At 42.5% G+C, this 24279-nt stretch overlaps 2 protein-coding genes across 2 annotated transcripts; both read left to right on the top strand.

Annotated features, from left to right (window-relative positions):
• The first annotated feature begins 1114 nt into the window (after window positions 1-1114).
• LOC125510783 (very-long-chain aldehyde decarbonylase GL1-10) lies at window positions 1115-2897 on the top strand. Its single transcript, XM_048676047.2, has 5 exons — window positions 1115-1659; window positions 1764-2086; window positions 2187-2334; window positions 2430-2462; window positions 2573-2897. The coding sequence occupies exons 1-5, from the start codon at window positions 1378-1380 to the stop codon at window positions 2606-2608; spliced, it is 822 nt and encodes a 273-aa protein (XP_048532004.2). The 5' UTR covers window positions 1115-1377; the 3' UTR covers window positions 2609-2897.
• An 11174-nt stretch (window positions 2898-14071) lies between these two features.
• LOC147973065 (uncharacterized) lies at window positions 14072-15735 on the top strand. The gene is made up of 2 exons (XM_087524213.1): window positions 14072-15410; window positions 15698-15735. Exons 1-2 carry the CDS (start codon window positions 14072-14074, stop codon window positions 15733-15735), a joined length of 1377 nt encoding a protein of 458 aa, XP_087380339.1.
• Window positions 15736-24279: the final 8544 nt, after the last annotated feature.

Here is a 24279-nt window from a genome sequence, read left to right as displayed (position 1 = left end):
GCATCACTTTCTTGCCTATGTGACATCCTTAGCACCTGGACACCGTGGAGCACTGGGAAGGGCCTAAGTCAAACTTCAATTTTTTTTTGAAAAAAAACACCAATCGGTTTCCGTCTTTGCATCTCGACCGTTGGATCATAATCCAATGGCCCATACTCCATCTTCCTCCTCCAACAGTCAATGTTCTTCTTCCTCCTCCATGTAACACCATCCGGACCAACTGCTCCCCCTCCCCTCGCGCCTCGCCACCATCCCCTAGCCTTCCCCGTAAACCTCTTTTGGTACCAATTCTGGCGAGGCCGCACCCTCCTACGTACTCGAACAAGTCAACCCTCAGATTGGCCTCCATCCACGATGCCACTACATCGGCGATTGATCCGGATCATTCCTGGTCGAGGTCTCATTGGTGTCCCCGTGAAGATGTCGTCTTTGGCCTCACGGCTTCGCACTAATTCAATTGATGCGAAAGAAATTTTCAGGCAAGTGAGGATTAGCAAAATTGATGTCTATAGCATCAAATAGATGTTGGTGTATTTTTCATTGAGTCGATCGAACTTAAAAATATAGTATGTTCTAGGAGGATTTTTTTAGAAAAGAAGGTCATCCCTCGGCCTCTGCATCCGAAAGATGCATGCGGCCATATTATTAAGCAAGTGCAACAAAAAATAAAATCTGTAATATGAAGTACAGCTCACAAACGGAGCACAAAGTCCTTGCCATAGCTATACATCCTTGCCTAGCTAGTTAATAGGCATTAATGTAAACAGAGAATCCAAAGTTCCAAACACACAAGCAAGTCTTCCAACCGGAGATATGACTGAATCTGGAGTTTCTACAGACCTTTATTGTTGTTTTCATTTCATGGCCGCCGACGTCTCCTGGCATGCATCGATGACTTTTCGGCTCATGCTTCTACAAGCTACTAGATTTTATAAAGTTTGCCATCCCAAGGCAGAGGCTCAGAGGTTTGCATGAGGAAAAAGACTTCGGCACCCTCAAAGCTCTAAGTGTAAAAAAAAAAATCGGCAGGGGTGTGTTTGTAAGGTCCCGTTAAGCTTAATATATGGCCTAGGCCTTTTCGCCAAAAGAAATATTATGTAGTAAAGTTAAACGATTTACCATGCCCGTGAAAATATGAATCAGCACACGCTCCCTTGATTCGCAAAAAAAAGGCAGCACCCACCCCCCCTCGTAGTGCTGGCCCACAAGTCAGATAGACAAACAGCCTCTTCAAAAACCCATCGGTCGACCGTTCCAGTCGCGCACAGAGCAGTAGCTAGCTGCACGTCCGCGACTGCGAAGAAACAAACAGCCTAGCTGCACATCCGCGACCGGCGATGCTCCCTTACGCAACGGCGTCCGACGCGGAGGCGCGCCATGACGCGCGCCGAGGCAGCGTGGTTCCGGTACACGGCGGCGAAGGCGGACTACTACCTTTACTACCACACTGTCGCCGTCCTCCTTGCCGTCTACACCCTGCTGCCGCTCATGCTCGCGCTTCTCGAGCTCGGCGCGCCGGCCGTCGCCCTGCGGTACAAGCTGCAGCCCCGGGGCGCGCGGCTGTCGCCGGCCGGCTTCCTCCGCTGCTACACGGACACCGCGCGCTTCTTGCTCCCCCTCGCCGCCCCTGTCCAGCTGCTGTCCTATCCTGCGGTCAAGGTTTGTACACACTATCATTTTGTGGAGCTCCTGGTACAGTGCTGTCTACTGTCACTTTGACTCTGCGAGTTAGACGTTGATTGGTGTGCGCCTCATGTCATCAGATGTTGGGGATCCGGATGGGGCTGCCGCTGCCGTCGGCGGGGGAGATGGCGGCGCAGCTGCTCATGTACCTGCTTGTGGAGGACTATCTCAGCTACTGGGTCCACCGGCTGATGCACACCAAGTGGTGCTACGACAACATCCACCACGTCCACCATGAGTACACTGCACCCAACGGCTTCGTCGCGCCATACATGCACTGGACCGAGGTGCTCATCCTCACCGTCCCCACCGTCGTCGGCCCGGTGATCGCGCCTTGCCACATGATCACCTTCGGCATCTGGTTTGTGACAGTGGCTATTTCGGCCATCGAGACCCACTGCGGGTAATATATACTCTTTTCATGCTGGAAGAGAAGCACTTTTCAGTAAGAGAATATGTTCTCTATGGAGTATATATAAATGGATTCTTATTTCCAAATTCAGGTACAACTTCCCGTTCAACCCGACAAAGCTTATCCCGTTCTGGGGAGGAGCAGAGTTCCACGACTACCACCACTACTTGGGATGGAACTGCCAGAGCAACTTTGCAACTGTGTTCACGTATTGCGATTATCTGTACGGGACAAATAACGTATGCTTCTTGTTACCTGCACAAACTTCTCAATTTGCAATCAGTTAAGCTCTCTTTTGCAGAAAATTAAACACTACTATTTGTTTTGGCTGTAGGCCTTCAGACGCCACAAGGCAGGCCAAGCAAAGGTATACTTGTTGTTCCCCACATGACGCCATTACATTTTTTAAATTAAAAAACTGACAGTTTAGCGTGGATGTATATACCTTATTTTTCACTTAATTTACTCAATGGATAGCTGAAGATGGTGTCGGAAAAGAATGTCGAGAAATGAAGGAGAAAATTGAGTGAAAGAAGACTAAGCATTACATACCTTCAGATGATATGCTCCGTAGGATCATTCTGATCGATCCTGGCTCGTGATACTGTGCCCTGCTCGTGATATGTATGATATTCATATACAGTGCGTCAGCAATTAGAACACGGGCATATCTATGTTATCTTCCAACATTGATCATTTACTTACTGTTTAGCTGTGTACTTCCCGGTTGTCATGACGGACAGTTAAAATGATTTGGTTAAGCTTATCGTAATAATATATTAATACCAGTGGCTTCTTTGTATGGCGGTACAATGTGGTTGTATGAGATTTTGGTCTAGGAACAGTAAAACGGGTAAACAATAATTATGTGGCACGCTTTATAGTATTGGAATTTGTTTGTCATTCATTATTATTTACATATTGGGAATAATTGTACTTTATTATTTCACAAAAAATGTACTTTATTGGTATTTATCATAATATTTTCTTAGTACTGAAAAAAAACCGCAAAAAAAGAAAGAATATCATACGATGTGATGAACTATTCTTTTTGACCCCCAACTGTGGGATTTCTTCGCACAGAATTTTTATAAATTTAATATAAAAAATTATGTACAGGGAAAAAAAGAAAAGCTAGATATATTTACAGTTTAATAAATCCATTTTGGTTGCATGTATTATACTATACCACCTCCATTCCTTTTACGTACGTTCCTATAGGAAGATGACTTGGATTTTGGGGAAATATGTTTGACAACCACTATTTCTAACTTCGCATTTGTGAAATAAAATAGTTATGGTACGGGAGAAGGTTTTCCACATAAATCTACTATAACAATTTTGTGACTGGAATAATTCTAGAACAATACCTCACTAGTACAGAATATTGCTTTGGAGGTGGTTCTCGCCTTCGCGGATATTGCCAATCGGCAGATTTGCCTTCCATTTGTAGGCAAATGTCACTAATACCTCATACTATCGGATGTAGTTTTAAAACTCCCTCCAATACTTCCTACCGCGGGTGGTTTCGGTGTAAGAACCACTTCTAGTAATTTTAAACTGAACGAAAACAGGGAATATGTGTGTCATGATAACAAATTAAACATAAACAGTTCTTTTTTCTATTAAAAAATCTGAAGATTGTGCGTCAACTTGATCTTTACAACGAAAGATGGAGGGCAAAATCGTGTATAATTTGCTCATCAGTACTTGCATGCGAATGGTGCACATCTGCAAACTTCTGTGTAATGTTTAAAATAGATGTGTGCGACATTACTTTATGCACATGCCATTGGAGTTCCATTGACTTTATGAGTGCAGGTCATTTCATATCATCAACCAACTCGTATTTACTCCTCTTGCGCTGCTCTCGATTCATATTTGTGTCCATAATATGCATCCTCATCATGTGCATTCAGTCGCGCCTTCTTCCCTGATTCCCCTTTTGCGAGAGCAATGGTAAATAGATTCAGCAAGGAGACATACACGGGCGTCATCTATAAGGAATACAATGTATAGACTGTAAGTTTCATATAGTACGCGAAGTGATAAGGCAATAGCTACTACACATATCCTTGATCTCTCCCATATATATCTTGTTAGATAGATTTACATGTGTTGTTGAACCTTTGAGTAAGCGTTGGTGCTCGTGCATGCATGATACACTCAAACGACATCGTTTTTTCACCGTAAGTAATCTTGGAATGGGCGGTATGAGGAAAAGAGGCATGACTTCCATCCTTGCATCCATTTACTATATTGGAGCACTTAGTGACATGGAGCCATAAATCATTAGCAATATTGCAAGGTATGGTGTCTATCAGCCCATCAGTGATAGTGTCAAGGATACCAACGTATTAAACAAGGATGTTTCGATAGTACAAGATGAACCAAAGTGTAACCTTGTCTAGAACGTCCAAAGTTTGATGATTGACCAAAAAACACAACAATGGTCAACAGTGATCAAGGATAATATGTTGCCTTATACTATCATTTAGTTGTGTCTCCTTGAAATTCACTATATGAAACCAATTTTTTGGTTAAAATTGATACTGCTTAGTGATTCTTCACAAATGAGTTCATGGTAATCTCCCCGCGAGTAAGACTAACACAAAATTGAGGTAGAGTGTTTTTGTACATAATGTAGGATTTTACATGGTTATGTATTGTGACTTGCACCTATGCATTAATTTTTTGTATAGATGTAGAGTAGCGATGAGATTACATAGTTTAAGAGGACACGACAGGTTCCGAATTGAAATTTTGAGCCCACAGATGTGAACAGTTAAACTTTATACCAAAGAGCAATCAATGTACTTCTTTCAAAGATCACTTCCACCTCCCTAGGTTCCGACAAGTGGCGTCCTGCATGTACCCCTGTCGCAACCTCGGAGTTTTCTCTTTTTTCATAGATCTATTTATTCAAAACGTTTGATCTCTTAAACCGTGCGTCGAGATCTCAAACCATTTTCACTGTTGGATTACTCGCGTCAAAATCTTCAAAGCTAGATACCATGTTGATAGGTTTTGATAAACTTCTTTTTCACGAAAAACCGGACAAAAAACGTGCCTCTCGAGGAAGGAAAAAATAGAACGGGCGTTGTTTTCGGAAAGGCACGGTCGTGGCTCTCACGGAAGCAAAATTGTGCATTTTTTTCATTTTCGAGAGGCACGGCCGTGCCTCTCGCAAAAGCAAAACCGTGCCCTCACGGAAGAAAAAAGAAAGAGAAAACATTTTTTTGTTTCCGAGAGACACAGTCGTGCCTCTCGTGGAAATAAAACCGTACCTCTCGTGGAAGCAAAACCGTGTCTCCCACGGATGACAAAAAAAAAGATTTTTTTTTCATTCCTGTGAGTCAGGCCGTGCCTCTCGCGGAAGGAAAACCGTGCCTCTCGCAGAAGGAAAAAAATCATGTTTTTTTGTTTTCAAGAGGCATGGCCGTGCCTCTCGCGAAAGCAAATCGTGCTTCTCTCAGAAAGTCGGAAGTAAGACCGTGTTTCTCGTGGAAGCAAAAAAAATGCGTTTTTTCGCGCAAAATTTAAAAAATTGTCCAAAAGCAAAGAAAGACCGGTGAAAAACCAAAAAGCAAAAAAACCGAAAAAAGCCAAAAAGCCCATATTTATGTATATTGTTTACCATAAGTTTTTGGAATGAAAATTGGGAGCAATGCTCCTTAGGTTGAAAAAAAGTTTATGTGTATTATTATTGCTAGATCATATTGGGAAAGTTATAGTAATAAATTTGCTCTTAATTGATCTAAGACCGGTAGTTCATTTTCCAATACGCACCAGAGCAACATGGAAACACGCAAGCGTCCCAGAGTAATTTATAACTCCCCATGTGACCATCTTGTAAGGACTCTGCTTCACCCTCATTGCCCACCCACTTATGTTTATTTTCCTTTATTTATCTACCTCTACTCAATTCGTACAGGGCAGTTTACTATAGCTTGCTCTACTGAAGTATGGATGAACTGCAATGTACGTAGTCACTTATAGAGATCTCTCACTTATAACTCCTGCCCAGCTAGGCTAGCTATATATACCACGGGATAGTCCACAACATACATCGATTGTTGCTAGTGAAATTTGTGTCCTCCTTTGGTCCTTTGGTTGGTCATTCGGTCTGATCCAGCTGCAACCGTATTGCTCTTGTAGTGTCTTACTATTTTACACCGTTCAAATCCAAACAACTAGCTAGCATGTAATGGCACGGCAAAGAATGCTATGCACGCATGGACTTCCTTGAAATGAGCGGCATCAGGAAGCGCTTGGCATGTGGTGCTTGGCCGTTGTCTATGTGTTCATGGGGTCCGCGTACTCTGATATACACCCTTGTGCAAGAATGGCATGAAAATCTCGCAGAAGTGTGTGCCGCCCTTACTGTCGCGCTCGATCTCCCCACAAGTACCACCCCAACTGCCTTACGGGGACACCGCCGTGATCCACCTGCATGCCCAAGCACCTTCGGTGCCCGGTCCACCGCCATCACGTCCAACGCAGATGGCAGCTGCAGCAAGGGAGATAACGAGGTCCCGGCAGATAAGAACAAGTATAATACTCCTCTGCTCGCCACGTGGCCATGGATCGATGCGCATCTTCACTTCCTCACTTCTTCCGAAACAACCAATCCTTATCTTCTCGAGAGAATTCACACTCCTTAAAATCATGTTCCTTATTTGACGCTGGAAAAATTTTCTTCCCTATATGACCTATAGTCTTAATTTCTTTTTCTATATGACACTCTAGTTCATTTTATACACGTGAAAAGACCTTTTTGCCCCTGTACATAATGTGACCAGAAATATGTAGCATTGAGCCTAGTTAGGGAAAATTCGTAGTGAGCACAGCTGAACATGTTATCTCCTCCGTTGGTCTTTTTTGGGATGCGTGTGTATTCTGTATACCTGAGCGCATGCATCCAATGTATTTAGAACGTATTCAGCTGTGGGTCTAGTTTCATGCGGTATGGGTTGTGAGTGCGACTGTTTGACGTAGTTTTATACGTGTGCTTTAACACTAAAATGCATTCTTAAAAATGAATGAATTTTTTGAGCACTTTTGTGTGTGCTTCGGTGATCACCTACGTGCATGCCATTAATGCATCTGCATGTATTTGCATGGCCCATACAAGACCTATAGCTGTATGGAAGGAAGTTACGTGCTAGCACGAACGTACGCCCGGTTCGGTGCAGCCAACATGCGTATGTATATGAATCGGGTCATACGAAGCTAGAATACATGTATTCGCTTGATCGTCAGGGTGCGCGTATGTATTTAAATATCTACGCTCTGGTCGGCAAGCTGGCCACGTATATGTACACAAATACGTATAGACAACTAGTCAGACCGTGAGGTCAATTAGCACATGAACCTTCGAAGGCCTCGGTGCTCCTCGTACGCAACTACATACGTACGGTGCACGTACGCACCTACATACGTACGGTGCTCCTCTATTGCACAGTTGCATGATGATGTATGCTGGCGTGCTCTCATATTTAACAAAATGTAGCATGGATCATTTCCACAGATATGCTACTGCAAGTATACAATCTAACCGGAACAGTAACAAATTGACTGGCATGACAATACCAGCATATATGATGTCACATATGGATAACTCGACTGATTTTTTTTGAACAACTATTATCTTGTACATATTTGTGGTCACATTATACATATAGGTAAAATGGTCTTTTCACGTGAACAAAATGCACTAGTGTCATATAGGAAAAAAATTTAAGACTAGAGATCATATAGGGAAGAAAATTTTCTCTAATGTCAAATAAGGAACACAATTTTAAGAGAATGTCAAATAAGGAATTCTCTCTATCTTCTCTTATTCTCTCTCCTCTGCCACAGCCGCAACAACACAGCCTTCTGCTACAGCCGCCATAGCATCAACGCCACTAACCCTTCCCAGTGCTCCAAGGTATACCGGTGCTAAGGGTGTCACATAGGCAAAAAAAAATGATGTGGCAGAGTAGTTAAAAAAGAAAGATAGTATTAGGCTGGTCATAGTGGGGAGTAACTTAGACTAGTGTCATACATATGACACTGGTCTATATTACTATCTTCATAGTGCAAAGTGTCATAGAAGTAGTATCATATATGGTTGTATTTATTAGCTTATACACTCAACATTTCTTAGGAAGCGCTATGTGATGGTAACATAATATGTTACTCCAAACACCTCTCTCCTCATTAACTATGTGACACATAAGCAAACTTGTCTTGGGATGGAGTAACTTAGGTAGTAACATAACGCATTTCAATTTTTTTTTGCTTATGTGGCATGTAATTAATGAGAAGTGGTAACATAATATGTTACTGTAACATAGCGCTTCCCAAGATAAGATGAGTCTATAAGCCATTAAATGAAGCCACATATGACACTACTAGTATGTTACTTTGCACTATGAAGATAGTAACTTAGACTAGTGTCATATGCATGACACTATAGTATAAGTTACTCCCCACTATGACCAGCCTTATGGTGACTCCAGAAGGAAACGATGCTAAGCGCGTGGACCTATGCAAAATGAGTATTAACCAATGCATGAAGGTGTTTTGGTGTTAAAATATTAAATAAGGAATGCTTAGCTACAAATGTTAAGCACCAATGCATTGGGGAGAATGGTTGCTAAGCTCTTTAATGCCTTTAGCACCCCACCTTAGTACCAATGCATTGGAAGAGGCCTAAATGAATATTGCGATGCGACTCAATCTCAACCATCACAAGAACCTGCGCTTAGCGTGGCGTTGCTGTGCGGTCCCCCTTTTCTCCCAGTATTCTTCTCGATGGAGCCGCCACGCCATGACTGCGCTGTTTGCGGGCGGACAGAGTTAATTGCACAAAACAACAACATTTGAAGCATCGTTTGCAAAAAACCATCAAGTCACTAATCCGTTGCAAAAAAATCATGTTCTCAATAATCTTTCTGTAGAAACCGATGATCGGAGGATTTAAGCCGTTTAATCACTTTCTGACAAGTGGAGCCGAACTGTAAGAAGCTGGCTGGGCAAAATAATAACACAAACACCCTTAGATTAAAAAAACAAAAGCAATCAGCCCCCTGCTCCCCTTGAGACCGCTTCCTCCTTCCCCAGCCACAGGCCGGGGCAACACTGGGATGGCGGCGAACCTCCTTCTCTGTAGCACGCGGGGCGACGCCCTTGGACAGCTCAACGCAGCCGGGGCAACGCTGGGACGGCAGCCAGAAGTTCTCCGGGCGGCAGTGGCAGTCGTGGGCTACAAATAGGACTCATTGGCCAGCGCCACAGTGAGCTCCCAGATGGCGCACGCGCCCTCGATGGACTCCACCAACGGCAATGTGCGGGACGAGGGAGGGTGCCTCGTTCGTCGTCTTCTGCCCGAGGCCGTCGCGGCGGCGCTCAAGGCCGTCACAGGAGGCGCCCTGCAGGCGGCAAACGGAGGCGGCCACGGGCCGCCGTCTCGCGCTCCGAGCGTCGTTGTCCTCGCTGACCAGGACATTGAATCTGGACGGGAACGAGACGACGGCGAGCGAAGGTGGTCGGAGGTGAGCGTGCAGGCAAGCTAGGCGGCGCGGTGGAGCTCCATCCATCCATGGCGGCTTCCTGCAGAGAACAAGAGAGAATAAAGGAGAAGAAGTGGAGGCAGGCGACGGCAAGCGAGGGGCCTGCTGGTTGCGGGCATCAGCTTGCCGGAGGCGCCGGGCAGAGGAGGCCTCAAGGCGGCGGGGCTTGCAGGATCGGAGGGAGGAGGGACGCCACCCAGGTTGGATTGCGTTTTTCCTTTTGATCCAGGGGTGTATGTACATGTTTTGCCATGTCAGCTCCCAACAACCCGTCCCCACATGTCAGAAAATGATTAAACGTCCTAAATCACTCGATTGGTGCTTTTTGCAAAAAGTTTACTGAATGTGTGGTGTTTTTTGCAAAAAAATTAGTGACCTCATGGTTTTCTGCAAACGATGCCCCAATGTAGTGGTTTTGTGCAATTAACTCCGGGCGGACGCCATTGCGGCGAGAATGGAGGACACCCGATCGACCAAATGAGATGGCGGCCGTCGGCCGCCTCCACCACGCCCTTTGGCCACGACGGGGCTGTCATCGGCTGCAAATCACCTGAGCTCGGCACGGTCACAGCCGACCTTCTTCATGTCGCTCCTGACCATCACCGGATGCCTCCCTATTGCAATTTCAACGACCGAGTTGCAAAAGGCGACGATAATGACGCCGGAGATGCTGGGACATCATCTTCATTGCAATTTTTTTGTATGTTGCAGGAATTTTTCTGCAACATTATCTATGTTGGAAAAGTTTTTTCAGTAAGATGAAGATGAAAAAACTGCAACACAGCCTTTGTTGTAAAAAAAAGTTCTGCAACAATACCTTTGTTGCAAAAGTTTTTCTGCAACAAGACAATACCCGTATTGCAAAAAAATTGGATCAAGACATCTGTTACAAAGATTTCTGCAACAGGAGCTCTGTTGTAATAATGGAAGACGCTGCTCTACCGCATGATGGCGTCACATCCGACAACTCGCGAAGTGGTGGATCTTTTAGGCCGGCGCGTAGCAGGCGGCATTAATTATAAGGTTTATTCTGAATTATGAGCTCTTCTTTCCTAAATAATGAGTGTACATAGCTAGCTCCGCCCATGCATGCGTGTATAGTTTGTACCTTGGTTCAATGTCCCAACAACAAAACTAACCGTAATTACCAGCCCAAAAATGCTTCAGATACATATTACATGTAAGCAAGATGTCAAATTACACGTTTCGTGGGACAAGTTGAAGTAAGCTGCAATGACATGCCTTGTGTCAACTATCCTATTTGTTTTACGGCACAAGTTGAAATAAGCTGTCCAAATTGCATGTAATCAAGATAAATGGTTACGGCAGGTAAAATAAGCGTTAACACATAAGAAATTGTATATTTCATAAAATCTTACACATAGGTAGCACTGAAATAGTTTGCAAACACAGCCCCATTTGAAGATCTTTGTTGACCAATGATGTACATGTTGATCCTCATCCCGACATCTAGCTCGTATGCCTTGGCCAATCTTCGCCACCAACAACAACTGAAAAAGCATTGATCGTTTTTATTTTTATTAAAACCGGGAAATCGAATGCTCTTCCCTTTGAAGGTTGGACTCAATTATGGTTGGCTGCTCGACTAGAACTTGTAGCATCTCAAGGACCTCGATCCTCACAAAGCAAGGGATGATCTTAACAAAATAAAAGGGAGGGGGAATCAGACATTTCTTATTCACAACTATATATCAAGTAAAAAGCCAACAGATTATGAAGTTTTCTATTATTCTAACATACCGTCTTTGACTTGAAATCCTCGCAAAGCACAATGGAGAAGTGATTGGTCGTCATCCATCTTTGCCCCTATTCAACCACCATGTTGCACCTAGTAAACCTACTATCGTCACACCTAGGCCACGCCAGATCCATTGTTGCGTTTAGAACAAATTGGTGCATGTTCACATGCATATGTAAGATCATTATTAATCCCAAGTTGTGGAAAACTATTTTAAAATGTGTAGTCACATCATATTTTTAATTAATTAAATAGTTGCATACTCAAGTTGTGATTATTAAAGTCAAGGTGTACATACTAATCGATCTAATTAACTAGATATATATAGCTATAATCAATTTAAATTATGTAAATATAACACTAATTAATCAACCTAACTAATCAATCTAATTAACTAAGTACATGAGAGGACGGCCGGATTGAACTCACAACATGTGGCAGATCAAGAGCACGCAGCCGTGGGCAGTGATAGGCACGTGCACGCCGACCGGCAGGCACAAACGCCGCCAATGATCGTTGCCGCCAGAAGTTCGGCGGCCGTCGATTGCATAGTAAAAATGGCGGGCGCGGCGGAGGGAAAGATTGCAAAGAGATGAGAGGAAGAAGAGAGAGTGAGCGGCAGCGGTTAGTTAATTATACCCAGGCGGCTTGTATACAAAAACACCATCCCTAGGCGAGTATTTGTGATCAATTTTTAGCTCATTTTCTATTAAAAACAGGAATTCCTTACTGATTTGATCATATTAATGGTATGCTTTTGTAAGGTGGGCAAAGGTCGGTCCTGCTAGTGAACTATCCCAAAATGTATGTACGAGTGCATCACACCATCATAGTAGTCTAGCCGGATCTCTCGGGCATTGCAACGCTAAGCGTAAACGGGTGGTCTGGCCACACAATGGGTAACAAATATGTACGAGTCTTCGCCAACGTAACGATGAAACGCCAGCACTCGGAGAATCGACCCCCAGGCTGGAACCATTAGCTACTTCTACTTGATTTTCATGCCGTGCTGGCCCAACGATGTATATATTAAAGTACGTGGACCCCATGGAACATATACACGGCGATGTAGTAGCCCGTGCCAAACGCTTCCTGATGCCGCTCATGTCAAGGAAGTCCATGCATGCATAGAATTCTTTACGGTTGCCATTACATGCTAGCTAGTTGTTCGGATTTCAATGGTATCAAAAAGTAACACACTACGAAAGCACTATTGTTGGTGATAATGTGCAGCTCAGACTAAATCACCAACCAAAGAAGGAAAGAAACATCACTGGCAACAACTGATTTATGTTGTGGACTATCCTGCAGTATATATAGCCAAACTGCTCTGTACAAATTGAGTAGAGGTAGATAATAAAGGAAAATAAACATGAGTGGGTGGGTAATGAAGGGCAAGCAACATCCTCACACAGGGAAGTTATATATCAGTGCTAGGAACACTTGTGCGTTTCGATGTTGCTCTCGTGCATATCTGAAAAATGTACTACCGAGGATTATCTTGGATCCATTAAGAGCAAATTTTAACTATGACTTTTGCAATATGATCTTGCAATAATGATACATAGAAAAAAATCGACTTAAGGAGCATTGCTCCCAGATTTCGTTTCTAAAATCTTTTGGTTATAATGTAAGAGTACAAAAATTTGGCCTCGTGTGCCAATGTTAATGAATCATCAGGTGATCTGCCAATAGGAGAGACCGCAAAAGTCTAACTGAAGCCGCATATGAGTATGATGACCCAAACTCCTATTTGGCGCCTTAAGTACTGGTTATAATAATTTTTGAAAACCGGCGCACACCCCTTCACAACAATGTGTATCTACATGTGCCAGCCCATGTAGGTCTTCTTTTAAACTGTTTTTTTTCAGGAACCTTCCCATGATTGACTGGCAGTTTTACAAGCTGTTTTTCTTCTGTTTTTCCCCAGCATAGGTGTTGCTGGTTTCTCATATTTTTTCTTTCATTTTTCCTTTTTGCTTTCTATTTATTTTATTTTATTTTTTCTTTTCTGTTTAATTTTTTATGTTCGTTTTTCTCAAATTCGTGAACATCAGAAATTCGTGAATTTTTTTCAACTTTCAAAACTCTTTTCAAATCCGTGAAATTTTCTCAAATTTGTGAATGTTTCCCAAGTTTTGTAAAAGAATCAAAATTTTGTGAACAAATTCAAATTACAAACTTTTTTTGAACAAAAATCAAGGTATTTTTTATATCTTGTTAAAAATTAAATTCATGATTTTTTTTTCATTTTGGAGAAGATTTTTCAAAATTATGAACTTTTCCAAGTTGTGTCAAAAATTTGTGAAGTTTCCTTAGGTCTGAAAACTCTTTTGCCTAATTTCATGAACTTCTTCAAAAAATTTGTACTTTTTTCTTTTTGTCGAAAAAGTCAACGTCCAACTCTCTGTGGCAACTCGTCAGTTTGAACTGGGGTAGAACATACTTTTCTTAAAGCAAACGAGCACGAGAGCAAGAGCGAGAGAGCTATTAGAGTATATATTCGGTTTGTATATTTGGTAGTTCAAGTTGTAATCCATCTCTACTATCCTTGGCCCCCAAGTTTTGTATCTTATATAAACAGCCCTTCCAGGCCCTAATACATATTCAGAATTCAATAATCTTCATGGTATCCGTCGCCTAGGTTATCTCCTCGACATGGCCTCTCCGCCGGCCCCTCCACCTCCCCCGGCGCGGCCTCTCTTTACCGCGGCTGAGTTCAACGCCGCCAGATCGTCATCCGTCTTTTCTTCCTCCTCCAACCCTAGTTCTCTTACCCACCACCAATACACCCTTCCGCCACCACAAATCTCTCTAGCAGATACAATTGCCGGTGTTGCGCCGTTCATACCCATCTCGCTTGATCTCGCTGCCCACAATTACTACCACTGGCGCCATCTCTTCCACATCCACCTTGGTCGCTGCGGTCTACGCCACCATATACATCCATCCTCTGTCCTGCAGCCTGCCAATCCTCGTTGGGTGAAGGACAATCTCACGATCATCCAATGGATTTGTACTCGGATCTCAACCGAGCTCTTCAATCTTGTCTCCAACGACGACGCCACCGCAGCCGAGCTTTGGGCCTCTCTTCAACAGTTGTTTCAAGACAACTTCGATGCCCGCATCAACGCTCTCCACACCGAGCTCCGCACCATCACCCAAGGAGACTCCCCGGTCACCGTCTTCTGCCAGCGGATCAAGTCGATCGGTGATGAACTCCGACAACTTGGTGATCACGTCGACGACCGCGTCCTCATAAACGCTCTTCTCGTCGGCCTCGGTGAGCAGTTTGAGAAACAGGTGGCCTTCATCCCCATGTTGCGGCCCTACCCTTCCTTTGGCGAGGTCCGCTCTCTCCTTCAGCTCGAGGCTCAGAACCAAGCTCGCAAGGCCACTCGCCCGCAAGTGTTTCACGCCACCACCAAGTCTTCGGCGCCAGCTCCATCCACTCCGTCGCCGGCACCTGCCCAGCCGCCTCCAGGCTGGCGCCCGAGCCCTAACTACCGCGGGAAGAATCCCGTCTATCGGCTACCCCAGCCTCGCTCCGCCAGCTCTTCAGCGTCATCATCATCGTCTACACCGGCATCTACTCCACCGGCATGGCACCTGCAGCAAGATCCCCGGACCAGTCTGGTTCAGGCATGGCCCATGCCTTGGTCTGCTCCGTCTCCTTACGGCGCTCCTCCAGCATACACGGGATCCTGGAGCCCGGGCCATCGTCCTGCCACCGGCTCTCCTGGTCTCCTCGGACCTCGACCGCCGGCTCACGTCTACACCGCCACCACTACACCGACCCGGCCCGGCGCCCCCGTGCTTCCGCCCGGCTACGCCCTGGTTCCCTATGCGCCCGGTGCTCCTTCGGCCCCGTCACCGTACGCATACGGTCAGCATGCACCAATGAACGTCCCTGCCCCCTCTCCTTCGACAACATCGCCAAGTTGGGATCAGGCTACCTTCATCGCTGCCATGAACAATTTCACCCTCAACAACGAAGGTACGGATTGGATTTTCGATTCTAGTGCATCCACGCATATGTCTTCAAATATGAATTTTTTGTCAGCTTGTTTTCCTTCTTTTTTTTCTTCCATTACCATCGGTGATGGTTCCACTATTCCTGTCTCCTGCACCGGTGACTCTTACATCCCCTATTCTTCTAACAATTTTCTTTTACGTAATATTCTTGTAGTCCCATGTTTAATTGCTAATCTTATCTCCATTCGTCAGTTTACCATTGATAATCAAGTTATTCTTGCCTTTGACCCCTTTGGTTTATCTGTGAAGGATCTGAAAACGGGGGAGGTTCTAGCTCGGTACAATAGCACAGGCGATCTTTATCCTCTTCATGGCGCCCCCACTTCCACTCCTCGCGCCATGCTTGCATCAGTTGATCTATGGCATCGTCGGCTTGGTCATCCTAATAAAGCTACACTATCATCATTATTACAGGAATTTTGTATCCCTAGTTCTAGTGTCTCTCATGATTCCTCTCTTTGTAATGCCTGTCAATGTGGCAAACATGTTAGACTACCTTTTGGTACCTCCTCTACTCTTAGTACTTTTCCTTTTGAATTACTACATTGTGATCTATGGACCTCTCCAATTTCTAGTGTTTCTGGTTATAAATACTATCTTGTAATTCTTGATGATTGTTCCCATTATGTTTGGACCTTTCCTCTCCGAGCCAAGTCCGACGTACACCCAATTTTTCTCAATTTTCGTCAATATGTTCTAACCCACTTTGGTCTTCCAATACGCTTTATTCAATGTGACAATGGACATGAATTTGATAATACTCGCAATCGCACTTTCTTTCTTTCTCACGGCGTACTCCTTCGCTTTTCTTGCCCCTATACATCCCCTCAAAATGGTAAAGCAGAACGCTCTCTTCGCTCCATCAATGATATTCTTCGCACCTTGCTTATTCAAGCTTCTGTTCCTCCCCGTTTTTGGGTTGAAGCACTACGTACTGCCACACTTCTTCTAAATATTAGACCAACCAAAACATGTCCTCTCTACACTCCTTTTCAATCCCTCTTTCTTTCACATCCCGACTATCTCTCTCTCTCTCTCCGTGTTTTTGGTTGTCTCTATTTTCCCAACATCACTTCTACGACCTCTCATAAACTAGAACCTCGATCTTTACCCTGCATCTATCTTGGTCTCTCCGATGATCATAAGGGCTCTCGCTGCTTCGATCCCTCATCCGGTTGTGTCATTATTTCCCGTCACGTCGTCTTTGGCGAACACACTTTTCCCTACGCTGCCACAAAAACATCACCTACGCCCCAACCATCCCCTGTCCGTTCTTCATCTTCTCTCCTCCCTCATCTAGCTCCTACCTCTATTGTCGCGGAGCAACAGCCACCACAGCAGCCTCCCATAACTCCACAGCAGCCTTCCGCACCGCCCACTCCTCCTTCGCCACAGCCTTTCGCGCCCCCACTCCTCCCTTGATGGCAGCTACCTCTCCTCCCACGCCTATCTCCCCTGTTGTCGCTTCTCCTTTTTCCTCTTCTTCCTCCACACCGCCTCTTCCATCCAATGCTGTTCCTATAATACCTACGACCAACGATCATGTCATGTGCACTCGTGGTAAGTGTGGCTTTCACCTTCCTACACGATGTCTTAATCTCACGGCCATTCCCACTGTCTCCCCTATTCCTACCTCTTATAAACGTGCTCTTCTCGATCCTCTATGGCATTCTGCTATGCGTGATGAGTTTCATGCTCTTCAGCAAAATAACACCTGGACTCTCGTTCCCAAACCACCCGGTGTCAATGTTGTTTCCGGCAAATGGGTTTTCCGTCACAAATTTCATGCTGATGGTATTCTTGCTCGTTATAAAGCTCGTTGTGTATGTCGTGGGTTTTCTCAGCAACACAATGTTGATTTTGATGAGACATTTTCTCCGGTTGTAAAACCTAGTACCATTCGTGTTGTTATCAGTCTTGCTGTCTCCTCCTCTTGGCCGATTCATCAATTAGATGTTAAAAATGCTTTCCTACATGGCACTCTCAATGAAACTGTCTATTGTCAACAACCTTCGGGTTTTGAGAATTCCTCTTCTCCTGATTTTGTTTGTCTTCTTCACAAATCTCTGTACGGTCTTAAACAAGCTCCTCGTGCTTGGTTTCATCGCTTCACCACCTTTATTCACACATTAGGTTTTACCTCATCTAAATCCGATTCATCTCTCTTTATTTTTCGTTCCTCCTCTCATACTGCATATCTTCTCCTATATGTTGATGATATAATTCTCACTGCCTCTTCTGATTCTTTTTTACAACATATTATCTCTTCTCTTAATCGTGAATTTTCCATGACTGATCTTGGTCCTCTTCATCACTTTCTTGGGATCACTGTCTCCCGGACTTCATCTACACTCTTTCTCTCTCAACGCCAGTACCTTCTTGACTTGCTCTCTCGTGCGGGGATGACTGACTGTCAACCCTGTCGTACGCTGGTCGACGTTGGTACCAAGTTGTCGGCCGACGGTGAACCTTTTTCTGACCCTACCCTATATCGCAGTATCACTGGTGCTCTCCAATATGCCACTCTCACTCGTCCTGATATATCTTATTCTGTTCAACAAGCGTGCTTATATATGCATGATCCCCGTGTTCCTCATTTTTCTCATGTCAAGAGAATACTTCGGTATCTCAAAGGTACTATTGATCATGGTCTTCTTCTTAACTCTTCCTCTCCAACAAGCTTGACAGTTTATTCTGATGCAGACTGGGCGGGTTGTCCAGATACTCGACAATCTACATCCGGCTTTTGTGTTTATTTGGGTGACAATCTTGTTTCTTGGTCTTCTAAAAGGCGGGTTACAGTTTCCAGATCTTCTGCAGAAGCTGAATATAGGTCTGTTGCTCATTCTCTGGCTGAGGCGGTGTGGCTCCGTCAGCTTCTGGTTGAGCTCCATCGACCAATCGAGCGTGCAACTATTATTTATTGTGACAATATTTCTGCACTCTACATGGCGTCCAATCCTGTTCAGCATCGCCGCACAAAACACATCGAGATTGATATTCATTTTGTTCGTGAAAAAGTGGCTCTTGGCGAGGTCCGTGTGCTTCATGTTCCTACCACTGCGCAATTTGCTGATATTTTCACCAAGGGGCTCCCCACTACAACATTCACCGGCATTCGCTCCGGTCTCAACATCGTTACACCTGATGTTGACACTGCGGGGGGTATTAGAGTATATATTCGGTTTGTATATTTGATAGTTCAAGTTGTAATCTATCTCTACTATCCTTGGCCCTCAAGTTTTGTATCTTATATAAACAGCCCTTCAAGGCCCTAATACATATTCAGAATTCAATAATCTTCAAGAGCGAGCAAGTGCTAGCTAGCCTCAAGGACCAAGGAGAAGCTGTCAACTCCTATTTGGCGCCCGCTGGGCTGGTTACAGCGCTTTTGGCAAAACGCACAAATACACACATCCCTTCGATAGGTTTAGAATGGGCCTGCCCACTATCACGAGCGGAAAGCTGCTGGTTTTGGGAGTCTTCCAGAAGCTTCCTGGACCGGTTTTGGGAAGCTTCCGTCTGGGTTATTCTTTTTTTCTTTATAGCTTTTCTAGATGGATTTTATTCAGTTTTTTCTTTTCTGTTTTCATATTCATTTTTCTAGATGGATTTTATTTATTTTATTCTTTTAGCTTTTGCCTTTTGCCTTTTATTTTCTTTTCATATTTTTAAATGCATGAAGTTTGTTTCCTTAATTTTTAAAAAATCATGATTTTTTCTGAATTTTTTGTGAACGTTTTTCCTAAAATTCATGATTAAATTGTGTGTATTTTTTAACTTCACGAACTTATTTTTAAATTCTTTTTTTCGACTTGGTAGACATTTTTCAAATTCAGTAGAAATTTGAAATTTGGAAACTTTTTTAAATTCATGATTTTTTGAAATTCATGAACGTACCTGATATTGAGCCCTCATGAAATCCCACATCTTTTCTTTCACCGTTGCAGAAATTCCAATGTCTCCTTGTAGTATTTTTCACGGTGAATCCTACCCGACAAAGGTCCATGGATGGATACAGCTCCAATCTTCAACACCTCCCTAATTTATGAAGTACTACCTGGGAGTCCCTAAACACCTTTCTCTTTACTTTATGTGCACTATTACAATATGTAGATTAGTGAACTATGTTGCTACTTGAGACTCTCATGTAGTACATCATAATTAAGGAGGTGTTGAAGATTGGTGCAATTCATTGATTTTGAAGCGTAAAAATACCTTCACTATTTTTTGTTTCTTTTTGCCGGCTACCTTCACTGTGTTGATACCAAAGGAAAACCGGGGATATGCATGCACAAGAAGGAAGCATTGAGGATTGTGTCTTTTTAGATGAAAGTAACTCAAGGTTCCTTAGCTTGATCGTCACTATGGCAGCAGCAAAGGGAAAGCAAAAAGATCTAGAATATGTTGCGGCACTCCCTATCTGAAAATGCTGCACCTTCAATCGGGTGCCAAACTTTCATGTGGTGCTCACAACACGTGTGCATATACCATACGGCCTTATCTTTTATACACATGACATTAGGGTTTCATGTACTTTAGAAGTACAACATTTCATTCCACCTACCAACTCGTATTTCGCTCCTCCTGCTCAATGCACCTCTATTCATGTGCCCATATATTTATTTATATTTCACTCCTCCTTCTCAACATACTTTTTTTGCACACGGCATTAGGGTTCCATGTACTTTAGAAGTACATCATTTCATTCCACCTACCAACTCATATTTTACTCCTCTTGTTTGATGTTCCCTTGTTCCTCTGCCCATATGTATGTGTACTTCCATATATTATGAGTTCGCCCAGGTCTTATTCCTCGATTTATCTTTTATCTAGCAGTTAGTAGTGTCAAACTAATTAAGCAAGCAACACTACGTATAGAAAGGAAGATTAATAGTACTCCCGGGGAAGTAATAAGCGAGCAAACTACACTTGTTGTTTCATTTGTGACCTCCAATTCTAGTAGACTTCTTCCCATGTTGGTGAGCTTTCAATGAGTGTTGGCGAGAGCTCCCCGCCCTCTGACGAGGTTCCCTAAAAAAAGAGGGTTGGCGGTCACAATTGATGTGGAAAGTATTTCGGAATGGGTGGCATGAGGAAAACAAACATGACGTCTTTTCTCATTGTGATGTGGAGTTCAGATTACCTGGTGAGGTCGTCGTATCAGCGATGGGACTTTCAAATCGATTCGGCACCTACGTCTGCAATTATGCCCGCGACTTGGTTTGGGGCATCCACATTAGTGCCAAGACCGTCTCGTAGAAAACTGCAAGCGCGCTCTTTGAGGGCTGGTAATTGATCAAAGCCGGTGTAGAATGTGCAGCCGTACAATTTTGGGAAGCTTCTATGCGAGTGCTTTTATGTGACGCCTATTGCGCCGTATACTAATTATGAAGGAGAAGCGCACGCCTTTCGCCGGCAGCCCCACTCCGGCTTCGCACTTTGTTCCAGCAGCGCGCAAACCAATTTGGTTTTAGTGACTTTTTCTTCAGCTTCCCCAATTTACTCTGGTTTTTCAGTCGGCCTTCTGCTTTAGCAACAAACGAATATTGAGCAAAAATGTGAAATATTTTTGAGTTCCATAAAAAATATCTAAAATATAGTGTGTATTTTTTAATTACATGAACATTTTGTAAGAATTCGTGAACATTTCATAAATATACATGAACATATTTTCCAAGAATGTTACTGTGTTTAAGAAACTATTTACATTGTATTGAAAAAAATCAGTTTCTATTGAAAATAATTCATCATCATTACAAAAAACACCATGCATTTTGAAAAAAAAATCACCGTGTACTTTTGGAAAAACTATTCATAGTTTCATATACACACAGGAAAATGTATTTTTATTGATGAAAAAAATGAAAGAAAAAAAATAAAAATAACCTATACTTTCAATAATTTAAAATTAAAAAAACTGCAAACACGGAGGAAACCAAAAAATGACAAGACCAAAAGAAAACATTAAAATGGTAAAAGTTAAGAAAAGAAGACATGTTGTTGATCTCCCTGATGGGTCGGCCCAGAATAAATGCGTGAGCATTTGCCAAGAAGGATGGTGTGTTGTTGTTCGCTGATCAACCGAAAATGCCCTTGTAGGACGGGTTACATGTAGCCCGTTTTCAAAATACCATTTTTGACAGTACAAAAAAGCTGTACATACAAAAATACATATATGACACATTTGAGAAAAAAAATTCTTAACAATATACTTCCATACGTGGCGTAAAAAAGGCAAATATGTACATGAAAATGGGCCAAACTTTTTTGTTGTCGGGCTGGAATTTCTTCCAGCTTGCAAATCATAATACTTTTTGAACGAAAAATTTACAGATCCACCACGAATATGTATAAGCTTCAGAGGATTTCTACTTAATTCTTTTGAAACCTGGAAATATCTTTTTTAATTATTTTGAAATAAAGGGCTACATGTAGCCCATCCTACACAACTACGCATCATCTCTAATTAGAATTATATTATTCATGTGTGGCTACGTATTTTGCTCTTTTAAAAAAACACCTCTCCATATTAATTAATTAAAAAGTTGTTACAATCAATCCTTACAGCAGACACCACGCAGGATGAAACACCATTCAGGACAATACTGTCAGACATACTATCAAACTAAACTTCACAATCTCATGCGCCACCACATTGGCATGACAAATAATCTTAACAAGCTTAAACTTCGAAATAATTTAGAGATGCTCATGGCCTCCTGCTTGAGATCAATGTGTGAGGCATGTTCAAATTCTCATTTACAAGGAAAGATGCCAGAAACGCCAGCAGGTCTCCAAAATAACGGACTTATGAAGAGTAATATTGATATGGAGTCCAGTAACTTGTGCATCGCCCAATATAGTCCCAGGAAAAAATGATGATGTCGCCAGAAGAATTCCTGGCAACAACCCCAAGCTCGTGGCGCCAATGCTTTCACAAAGTTGGCATCATATTAATATTAATACAATTGTTGCCACACCACATTATTCCTCGAAAAATTAGTCACAAGCCTCATCTCACCCACCACCCACTTTCCTTTGTTGGTGGACTCCACCTTTGTGCTGGAGTGACAAGAACAAAATAAGTAACCAGTCTGGTCCCTAACATTCGCAGACCTCTTCCGCCAGAAAATTTCACATGTCCCTCAAAGCCATATGCAGAGCACAGGCCTTATGACAAGTCACTAGAGCATGAAAGGTGATTTCCTCTTTAACAATACAAATAGAGCACATGCCAGAAGTAGCCTTATGGTGATTAACTCTACTAACCTAGACCACGAAGCTATTAGACGCAACACGCGAAGCAAAAATTCTAATCTTCTATGCAACATTGGATTTTCAAATAATATGTCACACCTTCCTTTCCCCATTCATGACGCTACTTGATGGACCCACCACTTCCTTTTGATCCTTAAGGTGCAACACAAGATTACACAAGATTATATGTACTTTTAACAGAGAACATACCGTTCTTTTCAAAAGTGTTACGCAATCAAATTGCCATCCAACGCAGATTGAATAAACAACTTCAAAATTTTCTCTGCATCATGGTGATAGAACAAGTGCCTAGTCAAGTTCTCGTCACATCTCCTCGACCCATTCATGAATAACTCGAACACCCAATTGAGCCTACTTATATTCTTCTTAGCCATTTTTTACCAGCATGCCTCGGAATCCAATTATTTGTACAAATATTTATACTAGATCCATCAACCACCCTGTAGATGACACCATTTTTAAGTGTTTCCAAGCCATGCATAATATCTTGCCAAGTAGCCAACACCGACCACCCCCACTTTTCAGTCTCGTCAATTTGTCCCAAGCGAGCCAATGAGTTTTCTTCCTGTCACCTCATCGCCCCACCAAAAATTCTTGATAAGTTGAACTAAGTCCTCACAAAGAGCAGCTAGAAACTTGAATATTCCCATCGCATACAATGGTAGAGCCTGAATAACAGACTTGATCAAAAATTGCATCGCCTCACAAATGGCATATTTTACAATCTAGTCAGATATGCGTTTAAGAGCCTTGTCTTTGGTAGAAAGAAACTTGCATCCTTTCACCTTGTATTATCTGATTGCATCTCCTTGGACTTCAAAATATGATAAGTTGTTTGCAGTTGAAACTAGGAGTGCCTCCAAGAAGAAAAAAAAATTCTCTACTAAGAATATTATCACAATTTATGGACCGAGTAGACATAGCATCTCTGCGATGTATTTGGTTAGACTGGCCATCAATGTTTTTCATATATTTTTGTATAAACATCGCAAATGTGAAAAAAATGTTCATTGTAATTTACAAAAATATTTGCTTAAATTTTGGAAACAATCATCAAATTAAAAAAATTCCACTTTCTTAAAAAATTCCATATAATTTTATAAAGTCTTCACATATTCTAAAAACGGTCATGTAAATAAAAAATTATGATTATTCAAAATATTCATGTAATTTAAAAATGTTCACGCCTTTGAAACAATGTTCACACAATGAAATGTTCATATATTTTAAAACCAAATCATATTATTAGAAAAATTATAAATTTTAAAAAAGTTTTGTGACTTTCTAAAACTCAGTTTAAATTTTAAAAGTATTTGAACATTAATAAAAAATAATAGCGTCTTTTAGAAAAATGTTCATTTAATTTTCAGAATTGTTCACACAATTTCTAGGGTATTAGACAAATCCTATTTAAATGTTTTGTAAAATAAAGTAAAAAATAAATTGGAAAACAGAAAATATAAATATAAAAGAAAAAAGAAACAATAGATGAAAAAGAAAAATAAATAAATATGAGAAAAAAGGGAAAGGGAAAAGGGAAAGAAAAGGAG

The sequence above is a fragment of the Triticum urartu genome, chromosome 5A, assembly GCF_056163025.1.
Source record: "Triticum urartu cultivar PI428250 chromosome 5A, HENAU_Tu73, whole genome shotgun sequence".
NCBI lineage: Eukaryota > Viridiplantae > Streptophyta > Magnoliopsida > Poales > Poaceae > Triticum > Triticum urartu.
The sequence above is the reverse complement of the archived record's forward strand: the minus strand, read 5'-3'. Positions and strand labels throughout refer to the sequence as shown.

Excerpts from the sequence above, each read along its gene's own strand:
- LOC125510783 (XM_048676047.2), top strand. The coding sequence starts at position 1,378 with ATGACGCGCGCCGAGGCAGCGTGGTTCCGGTACACGGCGGCGAAGGCG. Across the intron at positions 1,660-1,763 it reads TGTCCTATCCTGCGGTCAAG|ATGTTGGGGATCCGGATGGG; the intron begins GTTTGTACACAC and ends TCATGTCATCAG. Across the intron at positions 2,463-2,572 it reads ACAAGGCAGGCCAAGCAAAG|CTGAAGATGGTGTCGGAAAA; the intron begins GTATACTTGTTG and ends CTCAATGGATAG.
- LOC147973065 (XM_087524213.1), top strand. The coding sequence starts at position 14,072 with ATGGCCTCTCCGCCGGCCCCTCCACCTCCCCCGGCGCGGCCTCTCTTT. Across the intron at positions 15,411-15,697 it reads TTTCACCCTCAACAACGAAG|GATCTGAAAACGGGGGAGGT; the intron begins GTACGGATTGGA and ends TTATCTGTGAAG.